The 24,336-nt window shown below is 46.4% G+C and overlaps 6 protein-coding genes and 1 non-coding gene across 7 annotated transcripts; 5 read left to right on the top strand and 2 right to left on the bottom strand.

Moving 5' to 3' along the window:
- Window positions 1–1,043: 1,043 nt before the first annotated feature.
- BDW43DRAFT_169490 (putative G-patch domain protein) lies at window positions 1,044–2,534 on the top strand. The gene is made up of 2 exons (XM_032038714.1): window positions 1,044–1,343; window positions 1,424–2,534. The coding sequence occupies exons 1-2, from the start codon at window positions 1,215–1,217 to the stop codon at window positions 2,354–2,356; spliced, it is 1,062 nt and encodes a 353-aa protein (XP_031897001.1). The 5' UTR covers window positions 1,044–1,214; the 3' UTR covers window positions 2,357–2,534.
- Window positions 2,535–3,660, bottom strand: BDW43DRAFT_169416 (uncharacterized protein). Its single transcript, XM_032038711.1, has one exon. It carries the CDS (start codon window positions 3,493–3,495, stop codon window positions 2,713–2,715), a length of 783 nt encoding a protein of 260 aa, XP_031897000.1. The 5' UTR covers window positions 3,496–3,660; the 3' UTR covers window positions 2,535–2,712.
- Window positions 3,661–4,720: 1,060 nt separating this feature from the next.
- On the top strand, window positions 4,721–4,792 carry BDW43DRAFT_t192. Its single transcript has one exon. It is a non-coding gene; the product is annotated as a tRNA-Glu (tRNA).
- Window positions 4,793–4,966: 174 nt separating this feature from the next.
- Window positions 4,967–8,722, bottom strand: sip5 (Sip5p). The gene is made up of 2 exons (XM_032043035.1): window positions 7,768–8,722; window positions 4,967–7,712 (listed from the first exon to the last, which is right to left on the bottom strand). The coding sequence occupies exons 1-2, from the start codon at window positions 8,149–8,151 to the stop codon at window positions 5,637–5,639; spliced, it is 2,460 nt and encodes an 819-aa protein (XP_031896999.1). The 5' UTR covers window positions 8,152–8,722; the 3' UTR covers window positions 4,967–5,636.
- Window positions 8,723–8,836: 114 nt separating this feature from the next.
- BDW43DRAFT_286343 (uncharacterized protein) lies at window positions 8,837–11,082 on the top strand. The gene has a single exon (XM_032043034.1). It carries the CDS (start codon window positions 9,394–9,396, stop codon window positions 11,005–11,007), a length of 1,614 nt encoding a protein of 537 aa, XP_031896998.1. The 5' UTR covers window positions 8,837–9,393; the 3' UTR covers window positions 11,008–11,082.
- A 156-nt stretch (window positions 11,083–11,238) lies between these two features.
- On the top strand, window positions 11,239–12,344 carry BDW43DRAFT_286338 (uncharacterized protein). Its single transcript, XM_032043033.1, has 4 exons — window positions 11,239–11,369; window positions 11,436–11,702; window positions 11,809–11,915; window positions 11,987–12,344. The coding sequence occupies exons 1-4, from the start codon at window positions 11,285–11,287 to the stop codon at window positions 12,038–12,040; spliced, it is 513 nt and encodes a 170-aa protein (XP_031896997.1). The 5' UTR covers window positions 11,239–11,284; the 3' UTR covers window positions 12,041–12,344.
- Window positions 12,345–13,475: 1,131 nt separating this feature from the next.
- On the top strand, window positions 13,476–16,079 carry BDW43DRAFT_286335 (MFS transporter). The gene is made up of 5 exons (XM_032043032.1): window positions 13,476–13,798; window positions 13,850–13,899; window positions 13,971–14,336; window positions 14,401–14,457; window positions 14,526–16,079. Exons 3-5 carry the CDS (start codon window positions 14,030–14,032, stop codon window positions 15,659–15,661), a joined length of 1,500 nt encoding a protein of 499 aa, XP_031896996.1. The 5' UTR covers window positions 13,476–13,798; window positions 13,850–13,899; window positions 13,971–14,029; the 3' UTR covers window positions 15,662–16,079.
- The last annotated feature ends 8,257 nt before the right edge of the window (window positions 16,080–24,336 follow it).

The raw sequence follows: 24,336 nt of genomic DNA, 5'->3' as shown, positions 1-24,336 counted from the left end.
CAACTATTGTACAAGGTCATCTGAGAGCGCTTTACCCTTATACTGAGCGTAGTCAAGGTTTACCACCACTTCCTGGGCAGCGGCTAAGGAGAAGAATAGGAGACACAAAGCAAACATATTGAGTCGTGCCATTTCACCCGTGAAGATAAGAGTATCCGGGCTTCCACTTCGTGCTCCCTTCCGGCATGACAATCAGGGGGCAAAGTTTTAGCAAGGCACTGCGTGTAGACTCGTCCTTCTTATAGCACCGCCGGTGTGGTCTCGAAGTCTCGAATACGGCTCTCAATCTGACTCGCATTCTCAGGCCAATGCTTTAGCCTACAGTTCCATCGATGGGGAAGTGAGCACCATCCTACGCCATGCATGTGGGCATATGTTTGGTCCATTTGAGGGAGAAAAAGGGTAGATCGATGTGGAGAGTTCTCATGGCCAGATTCGACAAAAGAAGGTTCAACTGAAGGCTTGGGTCATGAATAAGTAGATAGAACAAATACATATTAATGGCGTTATTACTTATACCGACTTCCGAAAAGGAGGGGTGGGACTCCCGGGGAGGCGTTTGAAGTAAGCGGAAGCCGGAAACAGTGAAACTGAGCCGGGCATCTATATGTAAGTATACTCCACATAACCCCGTGATTGAGTAGACAGATTTTGACTCAACTTGGAAGTAGTATCAACCTCACTTCTAGGTTCTACCTAGAAATTCTCTGATCTGTTAATGAATGTTAAGACATTTCACTTCACCTCCGTAAACCCCCCTGCCCCCTACATGGATATTAAATGGTGGATGTCCAAACCAAAACCAACTCCTTGGCAGAAGAAGCTGAGTCTGTAAGACCAGTGGATGAATTATGCATGTGTCAGATTCTATGAGATGTATAACAAGATCTGATTGTGTTGGCAAAGTAAACTCTACTTACTAGTGGTAAGTATATTTATTTGCAGAGGTGGAGCTGGCCAATCATATCAGAGACCGCCTTCCTCTCCGCAATAAATCGATCGAACAAATTCATCGTATTTTCTTTTTCTTCCCCGCAATCGCATAGGGTTTATTCAACCAAGAAAACAACTTAATTCGGACAATCTCCGCTTAGAGACATTATCGCCGATCAACCTCAACGGTCGAACTGAACCTCCAATCAATTCCCGCAAAGTCATAAAATCACACACACTTTTCTTGGATTTGTGTCTGTTTCCTGCATCTTCACCCAGAAATGGCACCTCACCAGAACCCCACACACGTGGTAGAGGACGAAGAAGAGGATGATTACATGTCTATGGTGATTGAGGAGCCACAGCAGAAGGAAACATTTGCCCAGAAAAAGCGTCGACAACAGAGGGAGGTAGGTAGCGATCGTACAAATTTTGCCATTTCTCTTACCCTTACAATGAATCTGACACACCATGTCTCTCTCCTGTCTAGGCCGAAGCTCGAGCCAGAGTTCCATCCAAAGCCGAACTCGCTGCTCAGGAAGCTGAACGTCGCGATGCCGCCTTAGCTACCAGCACGCTAAATCCCTCCAACAAAGGGTTCCAAATGATGGCCAAACTTGGATTCAAGCCGGGACAGGCATTAGGTAAATCTCAAAGTGAGAATAAAGAATCGAATAATACATCCCGCGCACGAGCAGAGCCGCTCGATTTGGTGTTCAAGGAGGACCGAGGCGGTATCGGTCTGGATAGTGAAAAGAAACGCAAGTTCCGGGAAGAGGTCGAAGAGGCAACGAAGAAAGTCAAACTGGAAGAGGGTGATTATCGAGATCGCGTCCGCCTTGAACGGGAGACACGACGTGCGGAGGCTCAATTTCACGCTGCGCAGAAGGTTGCGGAACGATTAGATGCGGAAGTGGACGCAGGAGCCGACCAAACGGCGAAGGGCCTGGATGGGAATGAAAAGGAACAGACGTTATTTGAAGAAGGAATGAGTGGCTCAAAGCCTTCGCTGCCAAAGGCCACGGCTAAACCGACCTCACAAATCAACATCCTATATCGCGGGTTAGTCCGTGAGCGAGAGGAGAAAGAACGTTCTATTCAAGCTCGGCACCTGTTACAATCGTCCCTACCGTCCTCATTTTTCCCCAACCCGCAGCTACCAGGGTATGATGATCCGACGCTGGAGCGAGAAGATAAAGTTGCGCTCGACAACAAACTTGACACCTCAACTATTCTTGAGCAAGAGCTTGATGAAGAAGACCCAGAGCTGGATGAGTTCAATGCACTCGAGCCGGGTGAGCGGCTGATTCGGGTAGTGCAGTATCTGCGTGAGAAGCATCGGTACTGTTTCTGGTGTAAATATCGCTATGAGACCGAGGAAATGGAGGGATGTCCAGGTGTGACCGAGGAAGACCATGATTAATGACTTATCTGTATTTTATAGTACTCCGGAAACCGCAATAGAATTTACTTGTATATATATAGATAGAGAACATCAACACGGATTTAATTATCATGTTTAGACACATCCCCAGTAAATATACATTGACTTTAACAAGGAAAGAAAAGAAAAATATACAACCAATAACTAAGGTATATGCACAGCCTTCTTGACGCGTCATAACATAAACAGATAGCAAGTCTTAACTTACAACAAAGACATAACAAGGTTAGCTTCGGAAAATCAACCCGAAAATATGTATAAGAAACGAAACTGCAATATTCACCATACTTCCAGGACAAAGGAAATTTAGAAGCTCATTAATGATGAATGTGCGACTACTTATGAGAAGGAATCGTCTTCATCAGCTGCGCCAGCGAGCGGTTTGGGCATTTCTGCAACGTCTGAAAACAACCGGCGCAAATGCGCAGGCAACAGAAAACGCATCGGTACCGCATTTCTCGGTCAAATTTCTGACAGGTCATACATGGAAGCGCATGCCAGACGTTATTAGCGATGGGCATCGCCCGATGTTCTTGATAGCAGGCATAATGCAATTTGCTTAGCGGCGCGGCGACAGGTTCATAATCTGGCGGCGTCCAAGGACCGCTGTTCTCTTCGCTTGAGACCGGTTCTAAAGATGCATCGATTTCGGGCTCTGGTTCAGGGATAAAGCTCTCTAGCGGGTCCTCCGACGCCTGAATGTGCTCCTGGTGGTGGATCGGGTACTGATCTTCACTGGACGGAGGAGTTACTTGTTGTACAGGAGCCGAAGCTGGGGGCTCCTCCCGCCTGGGAACTGGGACTCGAGGAAATCTGGGTAGTGGACGTTCTTCAGGTTTAGGGACAGTGTTGATGTGATGGTAGGGCGACTGGTTTAAGAACGAATCGGCTGGGGCAGAGGGGAATGGTGGGGGAGAAGGCAACGGATTCGGCGGCAAGTCTTTCTCTTGCGATTGAGAAGACCAGACCGGTACCGAGTCCGTTCGGACTGAAGCCGCGATTTCGTCGGAACTCGAATCTCTTCGTGGTGATTCGGCATTTTTCTTCCTGGATTTAATGGCAGAAAGTGATGGCATTCGGAGACCGCGGGAGCGGGTCTCCTTATCGAGGATAGCCATGATTTTTTCGGCTCTCTATTTTTTTTAGTCTTCTTCCTTCGTGGTAACTTTATCGATTGCAATCGCAATTGATCAATGGGTGATGCCAGCTGACGTCGGAGGGTATCTCAGCACGCTTTAGTTGGTAACAAAGAAACTGCACATATAACGTCAGTCAAGAAGTATATGTACTTGACAAGTCTGCGACGTCCCTGGGGTCGGACTATGTAGATAATATACTCAGAGCTCTAATGAATAAGAGGAAGAAAATTGGAGGAGGAACAGAGAGAGGAAAAAGAAAAACATTTTGAGTAATTTGGGTCGAGTTCAGAGACCAAGCTGAACCGTGGAATGGATCCATCCATTTACCGGATCGAACTACTTTTTAGTCTGGATGATAGTTCGTTACAGCATCAGCAAAAGAGAGAGAAGGAAAAAAAAGAAAGCCACCATGGGTATTACATGATGGGCTTAGTTAACTACTACTTATGCTATCATGGTAATAAATCTGGCTACCTACTGATTTTATTTCATTCCTTTTCTTCTTATTCTTTTCTTTTCTTTCTTTTGGCCCTGATTGTTAATCGATAACGGGTTGATTAGAGTACCAGTAATCAGGCTCAGGGTGTATTGGATGGAAAGAAAACAACTGGTTCGGAAATCACGATGAAAATCGATTGGATATCAGACCTCGATTGGGCCCACCAGCTAATTTGATTGACTGATGAGAGAGAAATTAGCAAGGAAGAGCAACGGCTGACCCATTACGAGCGATCCAATCCTGCTGATCCTTATAAGATCTGGCGTCATACGCTTATTACTTGGGTGTTAATCGTGCTCCGTGTTATCTTGCACAACAAATTAAATTACTCGGACCGCAAATCTCCCATTTAATGAATTTCCAGACTGTATTATTACAAAAGATTCCTAGTGTCTTGTCTCTCAACAAAATTGACTGTATCTTGAGATTATTACCAACATATATAATATACTATGTATATTACTAGTACCATTGGGGTGAAAGCATATAAACCAATGCTTGTATTATCTAACCCCAATTTCTTTCCTTTTCCTTTTTTTACCCTTCTTTCGTTTTTGTGGCGTTCGTGGTGAGGTCAAAAATTAAAGAAGGGGTCTACCAAGTGGATCAGTTAGTCGCGTTAGGGGAAAAGAAGTCTTGGAGACATCGTGATCTTTTGTAATTTAGTTCCAAGTATACTTATCTCACAGCTGCATTTATAGCGACTCCGATGTGGTGTAATGGCTAACATCGCTGTCTCTCACACAGCAGCTCGGGGTTCGATTCCCCGCATCGGAAGATATCTCTTTTTTGTGCCTATCTTTTTTCAGACCTTTCACATATTACGTGGGTACTGAGATCGGACACTGTGACAACCACTAATCAACGCCTTATCGCTCCCCCATGTAGAAACGATGATCCCACGATGAAACTGGTTGTATTTGACTAAACTTGACTTCGTTGATTGTATGTAGACTAGTTGGGGGTATGGATGGGAAGAAGACGAATGGAGGCGGTGTCAAGGGGTGGTCAATTTAATTGCCTAACAGTAGTAGTACTATGTATATGTATGGTGAAAGTACACTTTCACATCAGTTTGTTCCATATGTCTGTTGCGTGTATAGCAAGTCGGGCAATGTTCTTTTTGCATTGTCTCTTTTCTTGCTATGGCTTATTTATTTCCTAAATCGATTTAGCGATTACTCCATGGAACAAATCAATTTGTACCCTAATTGTAAACAGACTGTCCTGTTGTCTCCCCTACTACTGGCACGTACCTTGGGGATCATTGTCAATCACTATGTATGCAATCTGGCTGTTTGTCCACCTCGTTGGTACAGATGAACGAACGATTAATCGACACAAGATCTATGGCAATGTATGTATAAAAAAGAAAGAAACATCCGGCCCGGTCATGCGAACACCACAAACATCGTCAGGGCCAAGAGCAAGCTTAGAAGGGAAAAAGGAAAGAAAGTGAAGAAGAATGCAATACCGCTTTTCACTAAGCCTCCTGCGCCGACAGATTTAAACTACCTCTCATCCGTTCTCCTAGAGCGAAATGGCCGCACAACGAAATGAAAAACAAAACAGATGCAATGAAGTTGAAGGGAAGGGCGCACTTTTACAAGACGTGGAATCTTCAAGATGTGGTCTGTGCATTCCCTGTGGTGCCGGTGATTTCAACTGAGCGTGTTTCGAGCTCTTTCGGTATAAAATATTCCTGACTTTCTTCTAGCGTAATTTCCGGCTCCACAGCCGCCGTAGCATCGGCTTTGGGGACCGAAAGGTCACTATGCTCCAGAAGTTCAGACTGCGAGGCAGAGCCCTCGGCCTGTGGCTTGGACGACATATCTTCCACATGTTCTGCAGATTCATCCGCTTTGTCTTCATCGCCAATAACAGCAGCTAGACTCCGGAAATTGAACAGTGGTTCCGTAGACGAGCCATTTCCTTCCGTGGCACTAGTATGATCTCCGGACATGGACTCAACGAGCGAGGAGAATGATGAAGAGGCACTGGAGACGTGTCGCAAATGTGACGGCTTCGATGGTTCCCTGGGTGAAGGCTGGGTAATGGAAGACTGTATAGACTGATGTTGATCTGATAGACTCCCAGGCGGATATACAACGTTCACGCTAGCATATGCGGCGCCCGAACCGGTAGACGTAGCATCGGTGGGTGCATCAGGGGATACGCGATCCACTTCCTTCCCCTTACCAGCAGGAGTGGATTCCTCACCAGTGACAGAGGAAGAACTGCTAGCAACCCTTCCTAGACCGCTAGGAACGTCCAAGGCGGAGCCACTTGCATTAGTACTATATAGGCCGGTCTTCCGAGCAGCCTTTTCTGCTTTCTTAGCTTCTTTGTCTCTTTTCTTCGCTTCTTTCTTCGCTTCCTTTTCCTCCTTCTTACGCCGCTCTTCTTCGCTAGCCAAACTCAGCCTAATCGCTTCCATCATCATCATGTCTTCCAAATCATCAATGCGGTTTCGCCTGGAACTGTTGCGTGGCGGCGCCAAGTTTCCAGATCCTTCTTCAGTAGAGTCCATGTCATTTCTAGGTTCGCGCCGGTCAGTTAGAAACGCAAGAGCTTGTAGCGCCGGGGAGCCTGTGCGGCTGGAAGAACTGTGAGGTTCTGAACCGCCGGCTCTTCGCATGACACCTCTCCGTCCAAGGTTAAAGGTTCGTGAATCGCTGCCAGTAACATTCGAGTTCATCAAATACGCAGCGGTATGGAGAGCAGTTGCCGCTGCAGACCTCCTCGCAGCATGTGCCCGAGCATTGGCCAGCTTTTGAGCCCAATCTGGACGGACCTTATCAGTTGTTATTACCGTAGGATCACTTGCAGACAATGATGTAGCGCGCCTTCGACCTGTGACGTTTGTAGCATTTCCGGAAGAAAGGGAGGATGTAGATGATACAGGAGAGGCAAAGTTTGGGCGGGAGCTCGGGTCGGATGCATAGGTGAGTCCTCTACGGAATGGTGGCGGTGCGTAAGTCACTCCAAATTCAGGCTGCACACAGAAGGGGCAGGCTGCAGGTTCTGAGACGAGCTGGCATTCCTGGTTGTCGGTAGTATCACCCTCGGTGGCTGCAGCCGGGGTATTTTGATCAGCATCTCCATGCTCAGGGGGATGCGGGTCGGGACGTTTGATCTGTACAAAGCATTCCGAGCAGATGGGCTGGTCGCAACATCTCGTTCGATTAAGATATGGAGGATAGTAGAGGAAGCAGATAGGGCACTCAGCCGCGTCCTTGTAGAGGTAAGCCTCGATGGGTTGCCCGTTGACAAATGGGTCACGAGGGAGCTGCATCTCTCGAGGTGCCGGATCGGCTTGGGTACCATGCTTCGAAGTAGTGAGAGAAGCGAGCGTCTTTGCTCGTGTACGGAATAATGGCGAGCTCGAAGTGCCAGAGGCTAGAGGCGATGTGGGTAAGGGTAAGGAGTGAGCTGGGGTAGATGACTGGGACGCATCAGAACCGTACGATTGGGATCTTGAAGTTATCGGAACCGTCAAATGTTGGATCCCTTTCGAATCAGTTGACTCCTTTGCCCCTTCCGTAGCTTTCGGCGGGTTCTTATATTCCAGCTCCGGAGGAATTTCATCAGGAGGCGGAATAGGCAGACCGCGCGCTGCCGCCATGAGCTGATGTTCCGTCCAAGAGTCTGAAAAGTCATTAAGGCCCCTCCAGAAGGGCGCCAGTCGCCGTTCGATCTATACTAACATTAGTATTAACCGCATCAAATGGTTGGCGCGAATCTCATATTACCATTAGTTGCCGCACTATGGCTTTGTTGAAATCTTCCGTTCCCGTATAGACGCCTTGCGTAACTAGGTAGCCTCCATCGACATGCTCTTCCCTCATACTACGCTCCCGTTCCTTAACCCGAGACACCCGTTCCTTTTCTAAACGGCGAGCTTCTCGTTCCTGCTTCGTTTCTCGCCGATGCTCAAGAGTTGCGACATCCCGCTCTGAGCTTCCGCTGATTCCAAGTATTGAGAGATCAGGTCTGCTGCTTCGCGTTGATCTGGAGCCCTCTGAGTGATGTCGGTCGCCATACGGTGATCGTCCTTGTCCACCGCCATGGCTCCATTGGCTTCGGCGATTTGGCGTATGGGACGGTCGAGCCTCCTTTGTCTGTGAATTGCCCATCTCGACCGAGAATGGGAATTGGTATAGAGAAGATCAAAATGGAAAGGTATAATAGTTTAATACGGGAATATGGGGAGGCTGCGGAATGCCGGATAAGAAAGCGGAGACGACGTGAAGAGCCCGGAGAATAGCAAGAGAGGAGACTAGATTCGAAGGAACCTCAGGTGTCCCAAAGCCAACAAGAAGGGTCAAAGTGGAGCGTAGACTGTAAGACCCTCAGTTATTAGGGCGGGTGTAAAAATGGAACGGTGATAAGAAAGTCGCTGTGGCCATGTGAGCGACAAAGAAGCTAGCTGGCTGCTGGAAGCGGCGATGAGATCAGAATGCGGGCCAAGTTAACCGCGGGTGGATGGGGCCGAATCAGGGGGTGAAATATGGCGGGGAGAATGAAGAAGTAACTGGTATCGGGTACCAAGTGGCAAATAAGCCGTAGCAGTGGGAACTGTCAGTACATAAATATGTAGGAAGACAGGGTAAGATTACAAGAATCAAAAGATGGTCGGCAAGATGATGGTAGGACTTTATCGTGAGATCGATGACTTTTGAGTTCAATAGTACACCCTTGGTACAGGTTCTTGTATTGGTAATATGATACATTCCCTGCTAAAAAATGAGAGGTCCCGATGAAACGCCACGCCTTTGTATTACATCAACTCGTCGGATGCTTAATGGGTGGTAAGAGGGCCGAACCCCTTGGCTCTTGGAGCTCTATAAACTGAAGCAACCTCTTAGGAAAATAAAGAACAAACCTTTTTCCTGGAATGAAATGAAAAGTCTTCGAAGATTCTTGATATCGTATGGGCTATTTGCTTGCTATGGGAATGGACTCCCCTGTATTGTACAAATACCTACTTGTCCTCAGTACTTTTTGGGACAGACTTGGCATTGAATGTCTCTTGTGGCTAGACTGCTGCGCCACATGTCCATTTTGGGTTTGGGGTTGGCGGATGGAAAATCCATCTACTCCTAAATTATTTATCACTTCAACGGTTATACCAAGTTGATTTGATACCAGCACTCCTCCCCAGTTGAGGGTTGATTTTGCATCCTGCATTATTATAAGATGCAACTTAAGTTTGCAAACTCCCTCTAGCCGAAGATAGTCTGCTAAACAACTTGCTTTGAAGCAGTCGTGACCAGAATATTTTTTCGCTGGTTTTTTACGCCGTGCGGGTCGGCCTACCTCTCTATTATTTTCTATTCACTCTACACATCAATTTATGGTATCTTCCATTTCAACAAATGACGGCCGATCCTTCAGCAACTAAACGCCTTCACATTACCCCTTTTACCCCAGACCTGCTTCCCTCCGTGCTACCTTCCTCAGTTCGACCCTTAGCCACGGAAATATCCTTCCATTGTATTCCGACATTCCCGGAGAACAATTACGGCTACGTGACGTTACCAGGGATGGAGGCAGATAAAATCAAGAAGAAACTCAATGGCTCCATTCTGAAAGGCCGAAAGTTCAAGGTGGATGTAGCTCGGCCGCAGAAAAGACACAGGGACGAAGACGAATCCGAGCAGGCAACTTCCTATGTGGAAACAACGTCAAGCAAGAAGTCTAAGAAGTCTAAGAAGCAAAAGCCCAATGATAATACCTTAGAGGGATATGAGCTTCCGACAGATCGCCAGGTAAAGAGGGGATGGACTGAATCAACAGGCTCAATGAAAGAGAGGCGCAAAGAGGAGAAGAAACAGAAGAAGGGAAAGGATGACAAGAAAGGAAAATCACAGGCGAAGTCTAAGTATACCGAGAAGGCAGAATGTTTGTTCCGAACAAAAGTTCCTCCTAACCGAGCCTCGTCCGCCGAGGAGGAGCAAGACAAGCAGTCAAAGAAGAAAAAGAAGAGATCCTCAGAGGAGTCTGTTGTCCATGAGTTTTCTAAGACCGTCACACACCCGAGCTTCCTACGGACAGATAACGACGGAGCGGCACCTACTTCGACTTTCGAAGAGGGGAAGGGCTGGGTTGATAGTTCAGGAAAAATAAAAGAACAGGAGAGCGACCGAGTTAGAAGTGCCGAATACACACCAGGGAAAGTAGCGGGGGCAAAGGAGAAACCGAAGCGGTCCAAATCTTCGCTGAAGGCTAAGACAAGTTGTCAAATTTACGAAGAAGCAAAGGCCATTGAAGGAAAAGTGACCCGGGACGAATCGGATGATTGGACCTCATCCAGCGGGGCAACGTCGTCTGACTACAATGCTGCAGATTCGGAGAGCGAGGAAAGCATAAAGTCTAGTTCATTGGATGAGTCAGATGTCCCTAGTAATCAGGAGGAACAGGACACCCAGTCGACGCCTCGGAAAGTTGAAAAGCTCCCTGAACCCGAAGCAGAAGTAGATGAAAGTGAAGTTCAAGAGGGAAATGATGAGCCGGGCTCCGAGGAAGTTCACCCATTGGAAGCGCTATTCAAGAGGCCCGCACCAGGTACTAATGAAGGCAAGCTTGAATCAGATGCCAACGTGCAATTCAGTTTCTTTGGACAGGGAGACCTGGAGTCCGAAGAAGAAACTCAGGAAGTTGTAGAGCCACAAACTCCTTTCACGAAGACGGATCTGCAAAGCCGTGGACTGAGGAGTGCCGCTCCCACACCTGACACGGCGCTCGGTGGTCGAAACAAAAAGTGGAATGACCTAGACCAGGATGACCCCGTGGATGTGGGTGACGAACCATATACCGACACCCCTGTTCCAAAGTCTGGCACCGGATTGAAGGTTGAATCTGATTTTACAAAATGGTTTTGGGAGAACCGTGGAGATAACAATCGAGCCTGGAAGAAAAGACGGCGGGATGCTGCCAAAGAACAAAGGCAAAGGGAGAACAGGAGGAAAGGCATGAAAGGGAAGTCATAGGGTTAAAGCCCTTGGTTCTAGTATATATAGCATTTACATGGCTATGTCCTAGCCATGTTAATTGAGATATTCTCCGCAAGTATAGCATATGGATTGTTAGTCAAAAGATCTATGGATTCACTCCGGACTAGTGTATTAAATTAATTATAACCCCAGTAAATATATCACGTGATTCATGGGATCCGTGGTCTGGGCCAAGCTTTATCACCGCAACCGATAACATGTCCACTCGTCGCAGCTGAGGAAATGAATCTGTTTCCTCATCATATTGTCAACCATGCCTCCTCACCGAGACAGTTTCTCTCGTCTTTTTATACTTTTTGTCGCTTTCCTGTCAATGGCAACTTTCTCATTAGCATCCTGTGAGTGACGTTCGCGATTGATCCTCGATGCGAACCAAATGATTAACGAATGTCCAATCACCTAAGCTCCCGCCTCATTCTGCAAATGCACCTGCTTCTCCAACAGCACCATAATTCCTCTTGATCCTGCGAAACCAGGGACCACCGCCCTAGCCAGCGTCTTCCATATCGATCGTAGCGACCCCGGCGATGAATTTGACAATACAAATGAGAAAAGAGCCAGCAAATATCGCTCTTTAAGTTGCAACGATTGTAATCGAAAGTTCTGCCTTGATTATGACTTACCCACGTGTAAAAATGCAAAGGAGGAGGATGTCTTCACTACTTGCTTCCGTATGATATAACCTTACCTGTTCGCCACTCAAGCGAGAATATCTTTGTTTTGCGACATATACCGGCCCTATCCCAGTGTGCTGACTATATTTTGGCGGCTTTGCAGAGAGGGACTCCAGGAAAGATGAAGCTATAGTGTTCATCTTTATCATTGCCACAAGCGGACTGCTAGCGTGGGCTGTTTTCAAACCATGGGTAGAAAAGTATATCGAGGCATGTTTAAGCATCCTTGTCCTTGTCATCTCTGACGTTCTCAGCTTACACTAATGCTAACCCACCTATAGGCAGCAAGAGAACGGCGATCGTATATCCCTGTGTCGGAGAGTGCTGATCGATAATGTTGTCATACCTCTTTCCGATACCTATAACGAGTACTCGGTAGCTACCATCTACAGGACACTTCAAGTCTCACTGTATATTCTAACTCTTATTGTTACGAAGTTTATGTCTCTTATACCTATCAAAAACGCTGTATAGACTCGAAATAGCTATGCTAATGGCTTCTGCATTTATATTTCATGAAATAACAGCTTTTGTTAAATAAAGCCATGGCATTCGTTGGGTGTGGCCTATCATGGGCCATAACCCAAAGCTAGGCCTAGGGCTTGCGGTGCTAATTTATTAGGATTTTATGGTATTGGACTTGATAAACTAGTTTGGAAGAGGCCTGGTGTCGTAGAAGCTAAGGAAGTGACTGTACGTCGATGATTAGTTATGGTTGACAAAGCCAAAACCTTATCGATATGCTTCAATCCACGGACCAACCGGCTGTGCGCCAAAGCATACACGCGCCTTACTAGAACCAACGGGCAAGTATCCCTTGAGTAAACAAAGAATAGAGGAGACGGATATCCGATAGATCCGGTATATACCTGCAATTACCTGCAATCAATAAAGCGTGGGCCATGCACGCCGACACACTTCTCGTCATCGCCAAAAAGATTAATTCAAATACCGGGGGCGGGGGGCTTACTAGGTCACCACATTCAGGGTCTATGTGCGCTAGTAAATATATATCGAGACTTTATTTATGGCTGATCAAGAACGGGCCCAGTACCCACAATTGTAGGTAATCAAGTAATCTCTTTTAAATGTATGATAAATCGGTCATGTCCAAGCGCATAAAGTGAGGGTTCCAATGTTTAGGTTTCGAACTCCACTAGGTACTTCTGTAGAGAATGGCTCAGATAAACGCCGCCTGAATAATCTTTCCTTATGCAGCTGATCCATTCCTGCGCAAGCTGAAAGATATGTACATACAACAACGTAAGTACTGTATGACTATGTACCGTATCTCGGACAGCGCGGCACACGACTCGGAAAAAACTGTAGTCGGGGAAAATGTTACCTAAACGGAACCCGGTGTCCGCCACTTCTTGATCCTCCCATGTTACACAACAATATCTCTCGCTCGTAGTTAATGGTAATAGAAACAGAATATATAATAGTTAGTATCTTACGCACTTTTCTATCCACAGGTGACTAATCGGGACAGGCTTATAAGATATGTATATAGTTTCCAGATTCATCGCCTCGTAGTAGATAATTCTCATGCTCATATATGGGGAACTGGAATTTAAGAGATTCTTTCAAGTCAGTCTCAAACTTTAATCCCCATTAGACTAAAATCTTTTACTTTGGAGGGGCCGCAACCATTCCACTTCAGGGCTAGTGCGCTGTCACCAGATTGGGTCTCAAATAAATGTAACCGTTTAACTGGTCGTACCATGGATCGGCGTCGGCGTCCACATGAGACAACCCTAGAACCTTTCGCAGGGTTGCAGATAAGCCAGGTTATTTAGTACCTTCGTCTGCCTCTACCCGTTCAATCTCTTTCAACTCCCAAACACCCGACGGTGAGACCTACGCCACATTCCTTCTGCCCCCACCTGACCATATCAATCTCCTTCACATCTCAACGGATCTCACGCGATTGTCTCCTGTCGAAATTGAAACAAAAAATAAGGAAAAAAAGGGGAAGGGAAAGAAGAAGAAAGTAACGGAAGATCTTGATCACTCTCTGTACCGAAGTCTAAAAGGAATTAAAGAAAAGGACAGTCTCATTAGGAGAACTGCGGTTTTGTGGAGGGCTAGCCGTAAGAGTCTTGGATGTTTCCAAAGAAGATGGTATTAACACAACAGAGAAGACAAAATGCCTCGGACGATCAATTCCCAACTACCCAGTTGTTCCTTTTAGGTATGCATATCATCTCTTTTTCGTCTTCTTCTCGCCTACTCAACGAAATACTAATGTTGGTTTTACAATAGCAATATGTCGTGTTGCCGAGCCTATCGCTTTAACTTCCATCTTCCCATACTCATGGGTGATGGTCAAGGACTTCAATGTGGCGAACGGATCTGATGCCTCCTTCTTTGCTGGTATCCTCGTCTCAGCTTTCTCACTAGCCGAAGCGCTCACCGGCATGTTCTGGGGTAGCCTCTCAGATCGTATCGGCCGTAAACCTGTCCTACTCACCGGTTGTTTTGGCACCATGGCGTCCCTACTCCTTGTGGGCTTTGCGTCGAATTTTTGGGTAGCCCTCTTTGGGCGGGCCCTCGGAGGTATCTTAAATGGGAATATTGGTGTCATCCAGACCATGGTGGGTGAATTGGTTAAGAGACCTGAGCATGAACGTAAGACTTCATTTGTGTCCTTCCTTTTATGACTATGGATTTGGCTGACGATCAGTATGTATAGCTCGAGCGTATGCTGTAATGCCATTTGTCTGGTCAATTGGCACAATCATTGGGCCAGGTATGTATGAGGGGTGGCTTTCATCGAGACAAAATAGCGGAAAATGTTAACTTCGTATGCTATGGCAGCTATTGGAGGTTTGCTTGCAAAGCCTGCTGAAGGGTTCCCTTCCTTGTTTTGTGCCAACGGCCTCTTTGGAAGATTCCCTTACCTTCTCCCTAACCTTGTTTGTTCTGTCTTACTCCTTTTTAGTATTATCTTCAGCTGGCTCTTCCTGCGAGAGACTCACCCCGATATGCAACCATGGAACATTACCGAACACTTTGACAACAGATCCGCAGAACGCCCTCTTCTAGCGACTGCTGGAGCGACTGCCAATGCAGGAGCGGACCTACGAGCCGAATCATATGGGACTTTTAATCAGGTCCATCTTTACGACGATGAAGATTGGACTGTGCGCGCAGATGGTTCAAAGCCTGAGAAGAGTCCACAACATGAGACCATCTTTACAAAACGAGTCATGATGCTAATAATGGCACTGGCAATCTTCACCTACCACTCGATGACTTACGACCATTTATTACCTATTTTCCTGCAAGACAAGAACGCTTCGGACATTTCTGCCGTTGCAGACTCGATATTGAAATTCCCCGGCGGTGTCGGGCTTTCGACCAGAACAGTGGGTCTGATCATGTCTACCGACGGTATTATTGCACTCTTCATTCAAAGTATCATTTTCCCTGCTTTGGCACATTATCTAGGTGTGTGGAAACTCTTCGTGATTGTGACCATCCTTCATCCGGTGGCCTATTTCATGGTTCCATTCCTCATATTCCTACCTCGAAGTCTGTTATTCTTTGGTATCTATACATGTTTGATCGTTCGCAACATCCTTTCAATCATCGACTACCCGGTTTTGTTGATTCTGATCAAGCAAGCAAGTCCTTCCGACTCGGTTCTAGGGAAGATTAATGGCCTTGCTGCTTCTGCCGGTGCTGCTTCTCGCACCATAGCCCCTCCCGTCGCTGGTTATCTGTACAGCACCGGTGCGAAAATTGATTGCACTGCACTTGCGTGGTGGGGGAGTACGCTAGCTGCAATCGTCGGTGCCGTGCAACTGTGGTTCATGGAGCGAAAGAAACATTCGTCCGCTACAGTTCAACCGGCCGCCCCCTGCCACTATCTTCCAAATGAGACACAACCACGGAGAGGCACTGTCCATATAATAGTCACAGACGATCCAAGCAGAGTGGCGACTGTCTAATGATATGAGGCCAACGAACAAATTTTACAGGCAATAGCTAGATCCCTAGATCATTACACTGGAGAAGTGGAAGAAGTGGGCCTGGTTGATGGCATCTTAATCGATTGACTAACTTTCATGTAATTGGCGTTGGAATAGTTCTTATGCGTTTTTCTTTTTACGCCACGAATGTACATGATGAGCAAAAAGTTCCGAGGTTTGTGCATGAGCGATTGCACGGCATTCTAGTGCTGTACATAATAATACTATATATAGTATTTATATCTTAGCTTAGTTCCTCGTCTTTTCCTACATTACACCATAGATAAATCTTACCCTAGCCCCAAGGAACAACTCTGTATATATCCCACGAATATACTATATAAACTTCACCGATGAAGCTACTTCCAACCAGAACACTCGGGAAGCATGGGGTCCTTTGGCAACCGCTATTATAATTAATCAGTAGACTTGTGGCCTCCTCTCAACTGCTGAGTTCTTAACTCTAGGTTCTGTTTACTTTCGGATACATAAGCCTAATACAAGATCTTGCTGGTATGATGATGCAACTAACTGTGTTCGTGCTAAATCTGGCTGATTCTTATGCCAGCGGCCAGCACTGATACAAACTCCAACAGAGCAAAGGCGGTGTTCTATTTAGCAACTTTGAGCTTTGTCCTCATGGTATTGACCTGGTGAGTTACACCACCGTGACCTCAGGAGCAGGTCTTTGTGTGTATGCGCGCCGCGCTCAAGAACGGATGTACGTGAGCGTTCTTGCCACACCACCACCCCCAACACACGCACACTCATATGGAGTTGGCTATCAGTTAGAGGCTAACTCTTGTTATGGGAGGAACCTGTTGGAATGGTGGCAAATTTTACAGCGATAAGCAAATCCTTATATTTCAGCTAATGATAGTTTCATCCAAAACAAGCTACTCGTAACTCATGACGATAAAGCCAAATTCTTAGATCGCACCCTTGGCCGACATTTCTGAACCTAAGATGCAGTGAGTGGCAGACTCGCAGAGCACCTTTGTCATCGTTATACCCTTTCTGAATAGTTCGCTGTCCCTTGTCGGATATCTTACCTTGGGCCTTTTTCAAGGGTCGGATGGCCCTGGAACTGACAGAGACAAACCCTTATTCTGATCTTCATTATTGAGATATAAGTCAGTCACGGATCTTTTAAAAGGTTTAAGAAATAATATTTGGATAGAAGGAAGATATAGGAAGAGCTTGTTAATAAACATTCGGATAAGGTCCCAGGCGACGGTGATTCAGGAAGCGGTAAAATAGTGAAGCGAGCAAGATAATAACAGCAAATAAAGATGAAATCACAATAAGTTTCTTTTCTTGGGGTATTTCTGCTCCATGTTTCCCAACCTCAGTTTATATCTCTTTTTCATTCAACCTTCCATATACATGAAGCTACTCCAGCTGAGTTGATTGCTTCCCATGATTGCTCACCTAAATGAGCCACCGATTAAGGTGTTTCTCTCTCACTCATATTTCTGCGGCTTTAAATTTCACTATGGCCTCTCAACTCATGGTCTATGATCCTCGTGGTAACCTCGATGGGATTATTCAATCAATACTGGCAGCGCCAAGTGGCGGCCCCTTCTTTCTGCCAGTGGGAGCTATAATCCTCCGATAGAAGTCAACTATCACTATTGGCTAACTTTACTATTCTTAATCAGAGCGTGAATGAAGATATGCTGCGTCAAGATAAGGCCATCCCTGACGCGAAATGGATGTCCAGAAAATACCATCCAAGTAAACAATAAAAGGTGCTATCTAAGCGATTACCTTAGGGGGGGAGCGGACTAGAGCAATAGTAGTAGGTTGGGGATACTCCTCGACAGACTGACATGAATAAGTCTAAAGCTAAGGAAGCATAGATGCTTTTTGAAATCCTAGCTGGGCAACTTCGAAACTAACCTGCGGCTGGTCTAGCAAGCTGAGGAAATCGTCAAGAGGAGCAGCTTGGCCTCAACTAGACAAGACCATTATCGGCGTATTCAAGGATGCCAACTATAATCTCAATCTCCGGCACCACAATGAAAATAGCAAGTGGATCAACCTCACGGATGAAGACAGTCGGACTCTATCCTGGCCAAGGGCGTCCCGCGTCCATTCCCACGGACATGTAAGGTTGTGGGGTTACCTATAGCGCAGATACACTAGTAGACCTAAGCTGAGAGTGATAGCAAGGCAATTACATACTGTTTATTAGTAGGGCGGTGAGAGTGCTGTAAGGTTTCACCGCCCTGCAGAAAGAGCGACCATACCGTTATAGGACTGGCTTTGTTTACAAACATCCCGGCAACAGGCGAAAAGAATAAACTCGGGGTTGGACTTGCCTCGATCATACACTTAACTCTTTGCACATGTACCTGCTGCTCTTTTTTATTACGCTCTATCCTGTGTTATTTCCCAGAATATAAACATATTCCCTGTATACCACTGGCTTCTGTGATCCATTGACCCCTTTGTCATGTCCGCACCTCTCTCCCCCTTGAAATCCTCACGCCAGAATTCGCAACCTTGGTCACCAGTCGTCGCCGGTCTACTCGCGCAAGAGGATGCTGTTGAGAATACGGTCGCGGCAAAAGACAGCTTAGAAAATATATCTCCAAGTCCGAGAAAGATGGTGGACGGACTTATCGCAGATCCTGGAATGCCCCACAGCTATAATGCCTTGCCAAAAAAGAACGAGCAGGACTTGGATTATGACAACTCTGATCCTTTGATACCCCCCAGCTCACCGTTTCAATACGATGCGAGAGATGATACAGTTGATTTTCAGATGCTCCGGAGCCGAGAATTGTCCGCGACCCCCAGGAAACGTTCCTACGAACATTTACCTGAAGATGAAGATGAGATAGAAGCTTTGGACGATAGATACAAGCGAGGAGTGACTCAAAGAGATATTCCCAATATCAATGTCTACACCGACGAGGGTGCCCGCATCAATAGCGAGCGAAGTGTTCGAGAAACTGCCGGTCAAGAAATTGGAAATAGCCTAGTGGAGGAAAAGCAAAACGAAGGAATGAGCACTGTACTTCACGAGACCAATGATAATGAGGCTTTGGACGAAAAGGAGAATCCTAGCTTGCATGAAGAAGACGATATGATTGACGACACGAACGATTCCATGGATGACACTTGTCTCAGCACATTCTCCGCTGTTCCCAATGTGGACATGACATCATTTGAAAATTTACGGAGTGGCTCTCCGTTCAAGGCCGTGCAACATTCTCCGAGTAGCCCTGGTAAACTGCACAGTGAGCAGGATAGAGAGGCTGAACCGGGAACTCCCACCACTGCCAGATCACCCATGAAAGGCGGCTTAACTGACTTAAGCTCACCAATCGCCTCGGCGACACCTAGAAAGAGAGATGCTGGAGCTAGCATAAACCCAAGCGAGACTCCCAACCTGCTTGATTTGTCAGACCTGCACAGCTTCTCCCCGCGCAAACGCTACAATATGCAAAACGAGCGATACTCTCCGTCGCGACGCTCACCCCTGAGGACCGTTCGGGAATCGACCAGGTCTCCAGCAAAGGTGTCATTGCTAGACTTTGATATCCCTGCTGTTCCAACTCCTCGATCCATTCCCTCGGTGACACCTCGGGAGCTCGAATCCCTGAAGTCGGGCTTTCTCTCGGAAATTTCATCTCTCAAAGCAACGCTCAGTGGCAAAGAAGCAGAGGTTTCTAGCCTCAAACAGGCTGTTGCAGACGCCGAACGGCGGGTTGGAGAGGCATCGGAGGAGGTTCGAAATGAAGCTGCCCGGAGAGATGCCCTGGAAGTTGAACAAGCTGAGTGGCAACGAAGAGGCCAGGAAATGGAAGATGACTTGCAATCTATCAGGGCTGAAATGGTAGAAGGTGAACAGGAGAAAGAGCGGTTAATGAAAAGAGTGGAGGAAACCGAGAAGGGCAAGGAACAGTTAGAAGGCAGAGTGGTTGAACTAGAGGCACAACTAAGCTCGGCTCGCAAATCAGTCTCGACGAACGACAATGGCGCCGCTGAGAATGTACATCACGTTAAGGCTGCCGAGGAGACTGCGAAGGAAGTCCAAGACGCTGTTGAGAAGGTTGCCCGTGAGCTTCACACGTTGTACAAGAGCAAACATGAGACAAAAGTTGCCGCTTTGAAGAAAAGTTATGAGGCACGTTGGGAAAGACGGCTGCGAGAAGCTGATAACAAACTGAAAGCCGCGCTTGAAGACAACGAGCGACTCAAAGCCGAACGAGATGCAGCTATTTCAGAAACCTTACAACCTGACTTCAGTATGCTCGCGCGTGACAAGGACGAACACGAAGCAGAGAAGCGTGTCCTAGAGGCTCAAATCAAGGGCCTAGAGCGAGAACTGGGTGCACTCAGAGATGATAGTGAACGCTTGCGCAATGAGCTGAAGATCGAACGAGCCGAAAAAGGTGAGCTTGTTGCCGCCGTGGATGAATGGCTAGCTATCCAGCAAAGCCAGCCGCCATCTCAGGACGGCCCCCGGTCCCCAAAACCGCAAGCGGATAATACACCCGAGCCAGCACCAAGCGAGACAGCGTCGGGGGACTTTAATAAACGGAGCATTAGTCGCAGTAGCTCAAGCGGCATACGCCCCCCGAGCACCGGGTTTGGCAATGGCGAAAAGAGAATATCGAAAATTTCCGCATCAGGAAACCGTCATGCTCGTGGAAATAGTGGAGGAAAGTCTGGTATTGCCGTATTCACGCCAGGTCGCAGTGGTATCATGGGTTCAATAGAGCGAATGGGTCGTGGTGCTATATGAGCAGTTGGAGTGGTTGAGGTTTCTTTCTTTTCTGGATTTTGGCTTGATGATGACCACGTTTCTTTATTCCCGGAGGGCGGAGTACTGGCTGAACTGTTTTCTTGTTCGATGTATATGCGATTATTTATTTGTTTTATCTGTTCCTTCCCACCAGCATCATTGAGATGTTTTGAATGACCTGTTAGTGAAATTGATCGATTTCTGAAGAATCGCCCAGAAACCTGGAGTAATGGGCAGCCTCTCCCCACAGTACAGGGCACATCGACTCTCAGGCACTTCATATCTGTGTAAGTTGACTAACCATTATGGATGTATTGTATGTCTATTTCTACTCGCGACATATATATATATATATATATATATATACTCATATGTAAGTGCATACTATAAAGAGCATATAAAACAGAAACAGATATCATACAAAACCCGTTTATGGCCCGTCCGCAGGTACGAGAAAAATATCAATTCACCACAGAATCAGAGGTGTATGATCTCGCTCGAGTGTCGTACGAAAGCAAACTTACTTTCTACCTGGCATGGATCCCCTCTTCTACTTTAGATCCCCCGCAATACCAATGAACGTTATTATGTCTGTGGTGATCATAAGCAGCAATCCTCATCCTTATAGGTTGAGAAGCAGGAAGATCGGGTTACCGGGTGTCGGACCGCTTAGTCCCGAAGGTGTCCGAGGAACTCGATGGAATGAGGGATTTTGTATGATTGACTTCCAAGTTACTGTTGCCTATATTCCAGATTTTTAATCTGTTACGTACAGTCCTAATAACTTCGACTCTTGGCACTGTCTGGGGAATCGTGATCTTGCCCCGGGTCAAGAACTTTTAGTCAGTTTACGGGGCCGCGCCTGGGGGAGACTGGGGTAGTTGGAAAGTTCGAGGACAGTTCCACCTTTTTCTATTTCTAGCGACTTCGGAGCGGGAGGTGAAATCTCTTAGTATCCTTAGGGGAACGGGATAGAACCTCCATATGGGGGCCACACAATGTCATTAAAGGAGTAATAAATAATTTCCCCCCATTTACTCAGTATTCCAAACACCATGGGAGATTATTCGTTTTTTGGGACCCTATTCCCGAATAGTCGGTAGCCCACGTTTGGCTGGAACGAGGAAACCACGTTGATTGGTAGAGAATTGAGCCCACCTAGTCCCACATTGGTATCCGCTGGGGTAGTATCGATTGGCCTTGTGAAAAACCCTCGTGAAAGAAAAAAAGAAAAGAAGTAAAAAATTTGGAGTTTTAGCTCATAATGCTGGGAAATTGCCATTGTACTCCGTACATACATCGACGTTTACTTCCCTACGGTTGCTATAGATGGCAGTCACCAAACAGGTGAGCGCGTGATTCTTAGCAAAAGACACTCCCCAGTTGACGGCGGCATGTAATGCATTCAGCACTATGTATTTACATACTTACAGCCCAACTTGCCAGGGTTATTGGATGACGACACCGTGCGCACTTTCCTTGCTCGCGATTCCAGACCGTTGTTGATTCCTCCGAGTATCGCTACTAATGATTGATCTTGCGTTGAGCCTGAACTTTAAATCGTTGGCTCTCAAGCCTTCTAATTCCATACGTGGATGACAATCCATGTCAGCTGCTCTATTTCTGAATTGCTGGCGTCTTAGGTCCCTGGTACGTGATTGGGTCCTCTGAATCAACCTTACTTCACTAGCAGTAGACATCGAGGAACAAAGGCCTCCTTATTCTCCGAGTACCTGAAATAGTTCCGTTTGTCGGCACTACGGTTGACGTCGGCCACCTTTACCATTCACCAAAACGGTCAAGTCTCACGTGGAGGAGCTTGTTTTAGCTTTGGTGTTTGCAAGGGGTTTTGAATTCCATTCGATCCGACAGTCTTACTATCTACTACGCATCAAGCTTGATGAGATAGATCCCTGTATTTATTAAAACCAGAGAAAGAAAAGACAATGACAAAGACCAAGGCAAAGGCAAGAAAATAAATCGTCCGAGACGATGTCATTCTGCGAAAAGTGATACTACACCTAGTCCCATCTTTTCTAGTTGCACTTCTATGCCTTGAACTTGGGTTGAAAGCCCCTTTCAGTGGTTCTGCTCCGTATTGTTATTATTACTACTATTACTATTATTTTAGCATATTTCGAGAGCCCTAATGATACCTGTAAATCAGCGCGTGGGGCTACCTTTCCTTTTTGAGGGGGCACACAAAATCATCCCTGTACGAGCTAGAAATAATTTTCCATCGGGGGACCTGGATCGGGCTGCTGCCCATACTCGGAGCTGGCAAGGTGGATCATGACCATGGGGTACGTAAGGAACTTTTACTACCAGAATTAGTTCCACCAGTCCCGTGACAGCTAAATGTTATAATCGTTACTAACGAGACTAACAATAATCACAGGGACCGTGACACTGTTCCGAAGCATAGCAAATAAGGAGAGAAGATAATTTCCATGATCTTCATTGACCATTATTATAGTAGATGGTACTGGTCCACTTTCACGGCAAATTAATTTGGTCATCTAATGCGGATTTTTGCGGGATACTCAGTACAGTAGTAGATGATCATCCCCATTTATCATCACTGCCTGTCCAGACTCCAAGGTATCTCCACTACTACATAGGGTCCAATTTTATGAAAGCTGAATATTTAAATAATCATGTGGGTTGTACACACAGAAAGTCTATTATTCCGCACTTATAGGATCACCCTCATCAACCATATATCCTCCCGGTCTGGGTCAAGATTTCCAATTTGATGGAATAATCGTTGCGAACCTCGGTCCACTGGAGGATTTTTTTTTGATAATTAATTTTTACTTTACATGCCTGGTAAGTCACATTGTTGTTCAATTAATCCGAAGCCACAGTTGCCAAATGTACTCGGGGCTCAAACCACCATCTGCCTATCTTTGAAAGGTAAAACGAGAAAGAAACCCCAAAGGGAGCAAATTTCCTCATTGGGTAAGATGCTCCTACCGGAATGACAAAGAATTGAGAGTAGACGGAGAGCCAACTTGACTTCAAAACGTTATTTATTTCTAGGGAGGCCAGTTAGAAAAATTAAAATTAAAATTAAAAAATATAAAAAGTTGTTAATACTAATAATAATTGTAATATTAATCCTTTTTTTTTTAATTTTTTTATTCTTTGAGAGACACGGAATTTTTTCCGGGGACAAGTGCCAAAATGACGCACCTGTCTTCGAACTTTCATTTTGTTATCAAGTGGTTGTTGTTGGCCACTGCAAGGGACCGAATCGGCACCCCGGTTAGTCATGTACCATCCTCTTCGGGCATAGTCTTGTGAGGAAGGGATCCAATTTCAAGTAACGTGACCGGGCCGATGGACACTATTTCGGGTATGTACCTCTGGTTGGCGCTGCTGCAAGTCCTACGGTAGGCAAGTGGAGAATCCTCACTTTGCCAGAGCGTAGGTATCCAGAGGACTTACCTATTTATTATATATTTTTCAGGCTTCTAAGTCAATTGGGGAGTGGAAACGGCTGCGAGAAGTGGAGTAACCTCCGGACCGCCATTGGGTGGAGGTGGCGGGGATGGGTACAGTAGCCGGCCAGTGGCTCAACATCAAATCTTCAGCAGTAAAATTGACCATCCACCCCCGCCGAACTTAGGCCGCCCTAATCCTATTAGTTCAAGCGTGAGGTAAATACCTATCCACAATTGGGACTAGCGCCATTTCGGTGGAACTGGATGGATGACCGATTAGTATCGAAACCCTCTGAATTTATGGATATGGTCACGGTCCGGGGGAGGCAAGTTCTGTGATGGTGTGGATCTGGGGGGCTCATCGTCAACCCCAACGCCGACCGATGTTGGACGTATTGCATATGAATCCGAACTACTTAAACATTCCTTCTTCCCCGACCCCAGGTCTC

The sequence above is a fragment of the Aspergillus alliaceus genome (genome assembly GCF_009176365.1).
Source record: "Aspergillus alliaceus strain CBS 536.65 unplaced genomic scaffold BDW43scaffold_45, whole genome shotgun sequence".
Taxonomy (NCBI): domain Eukaryota; kingdom Fungi; phylum Ascomycota; class Eurotiomycetes; order Eurotiales; family Aspergillaceae; genus Aspergillus; species Aspergillus alliaceus.
Note: the sequence above shows the minus strand (reverse complement) of the source record. Positions and strands in the feature narration are given on the sequence as shown.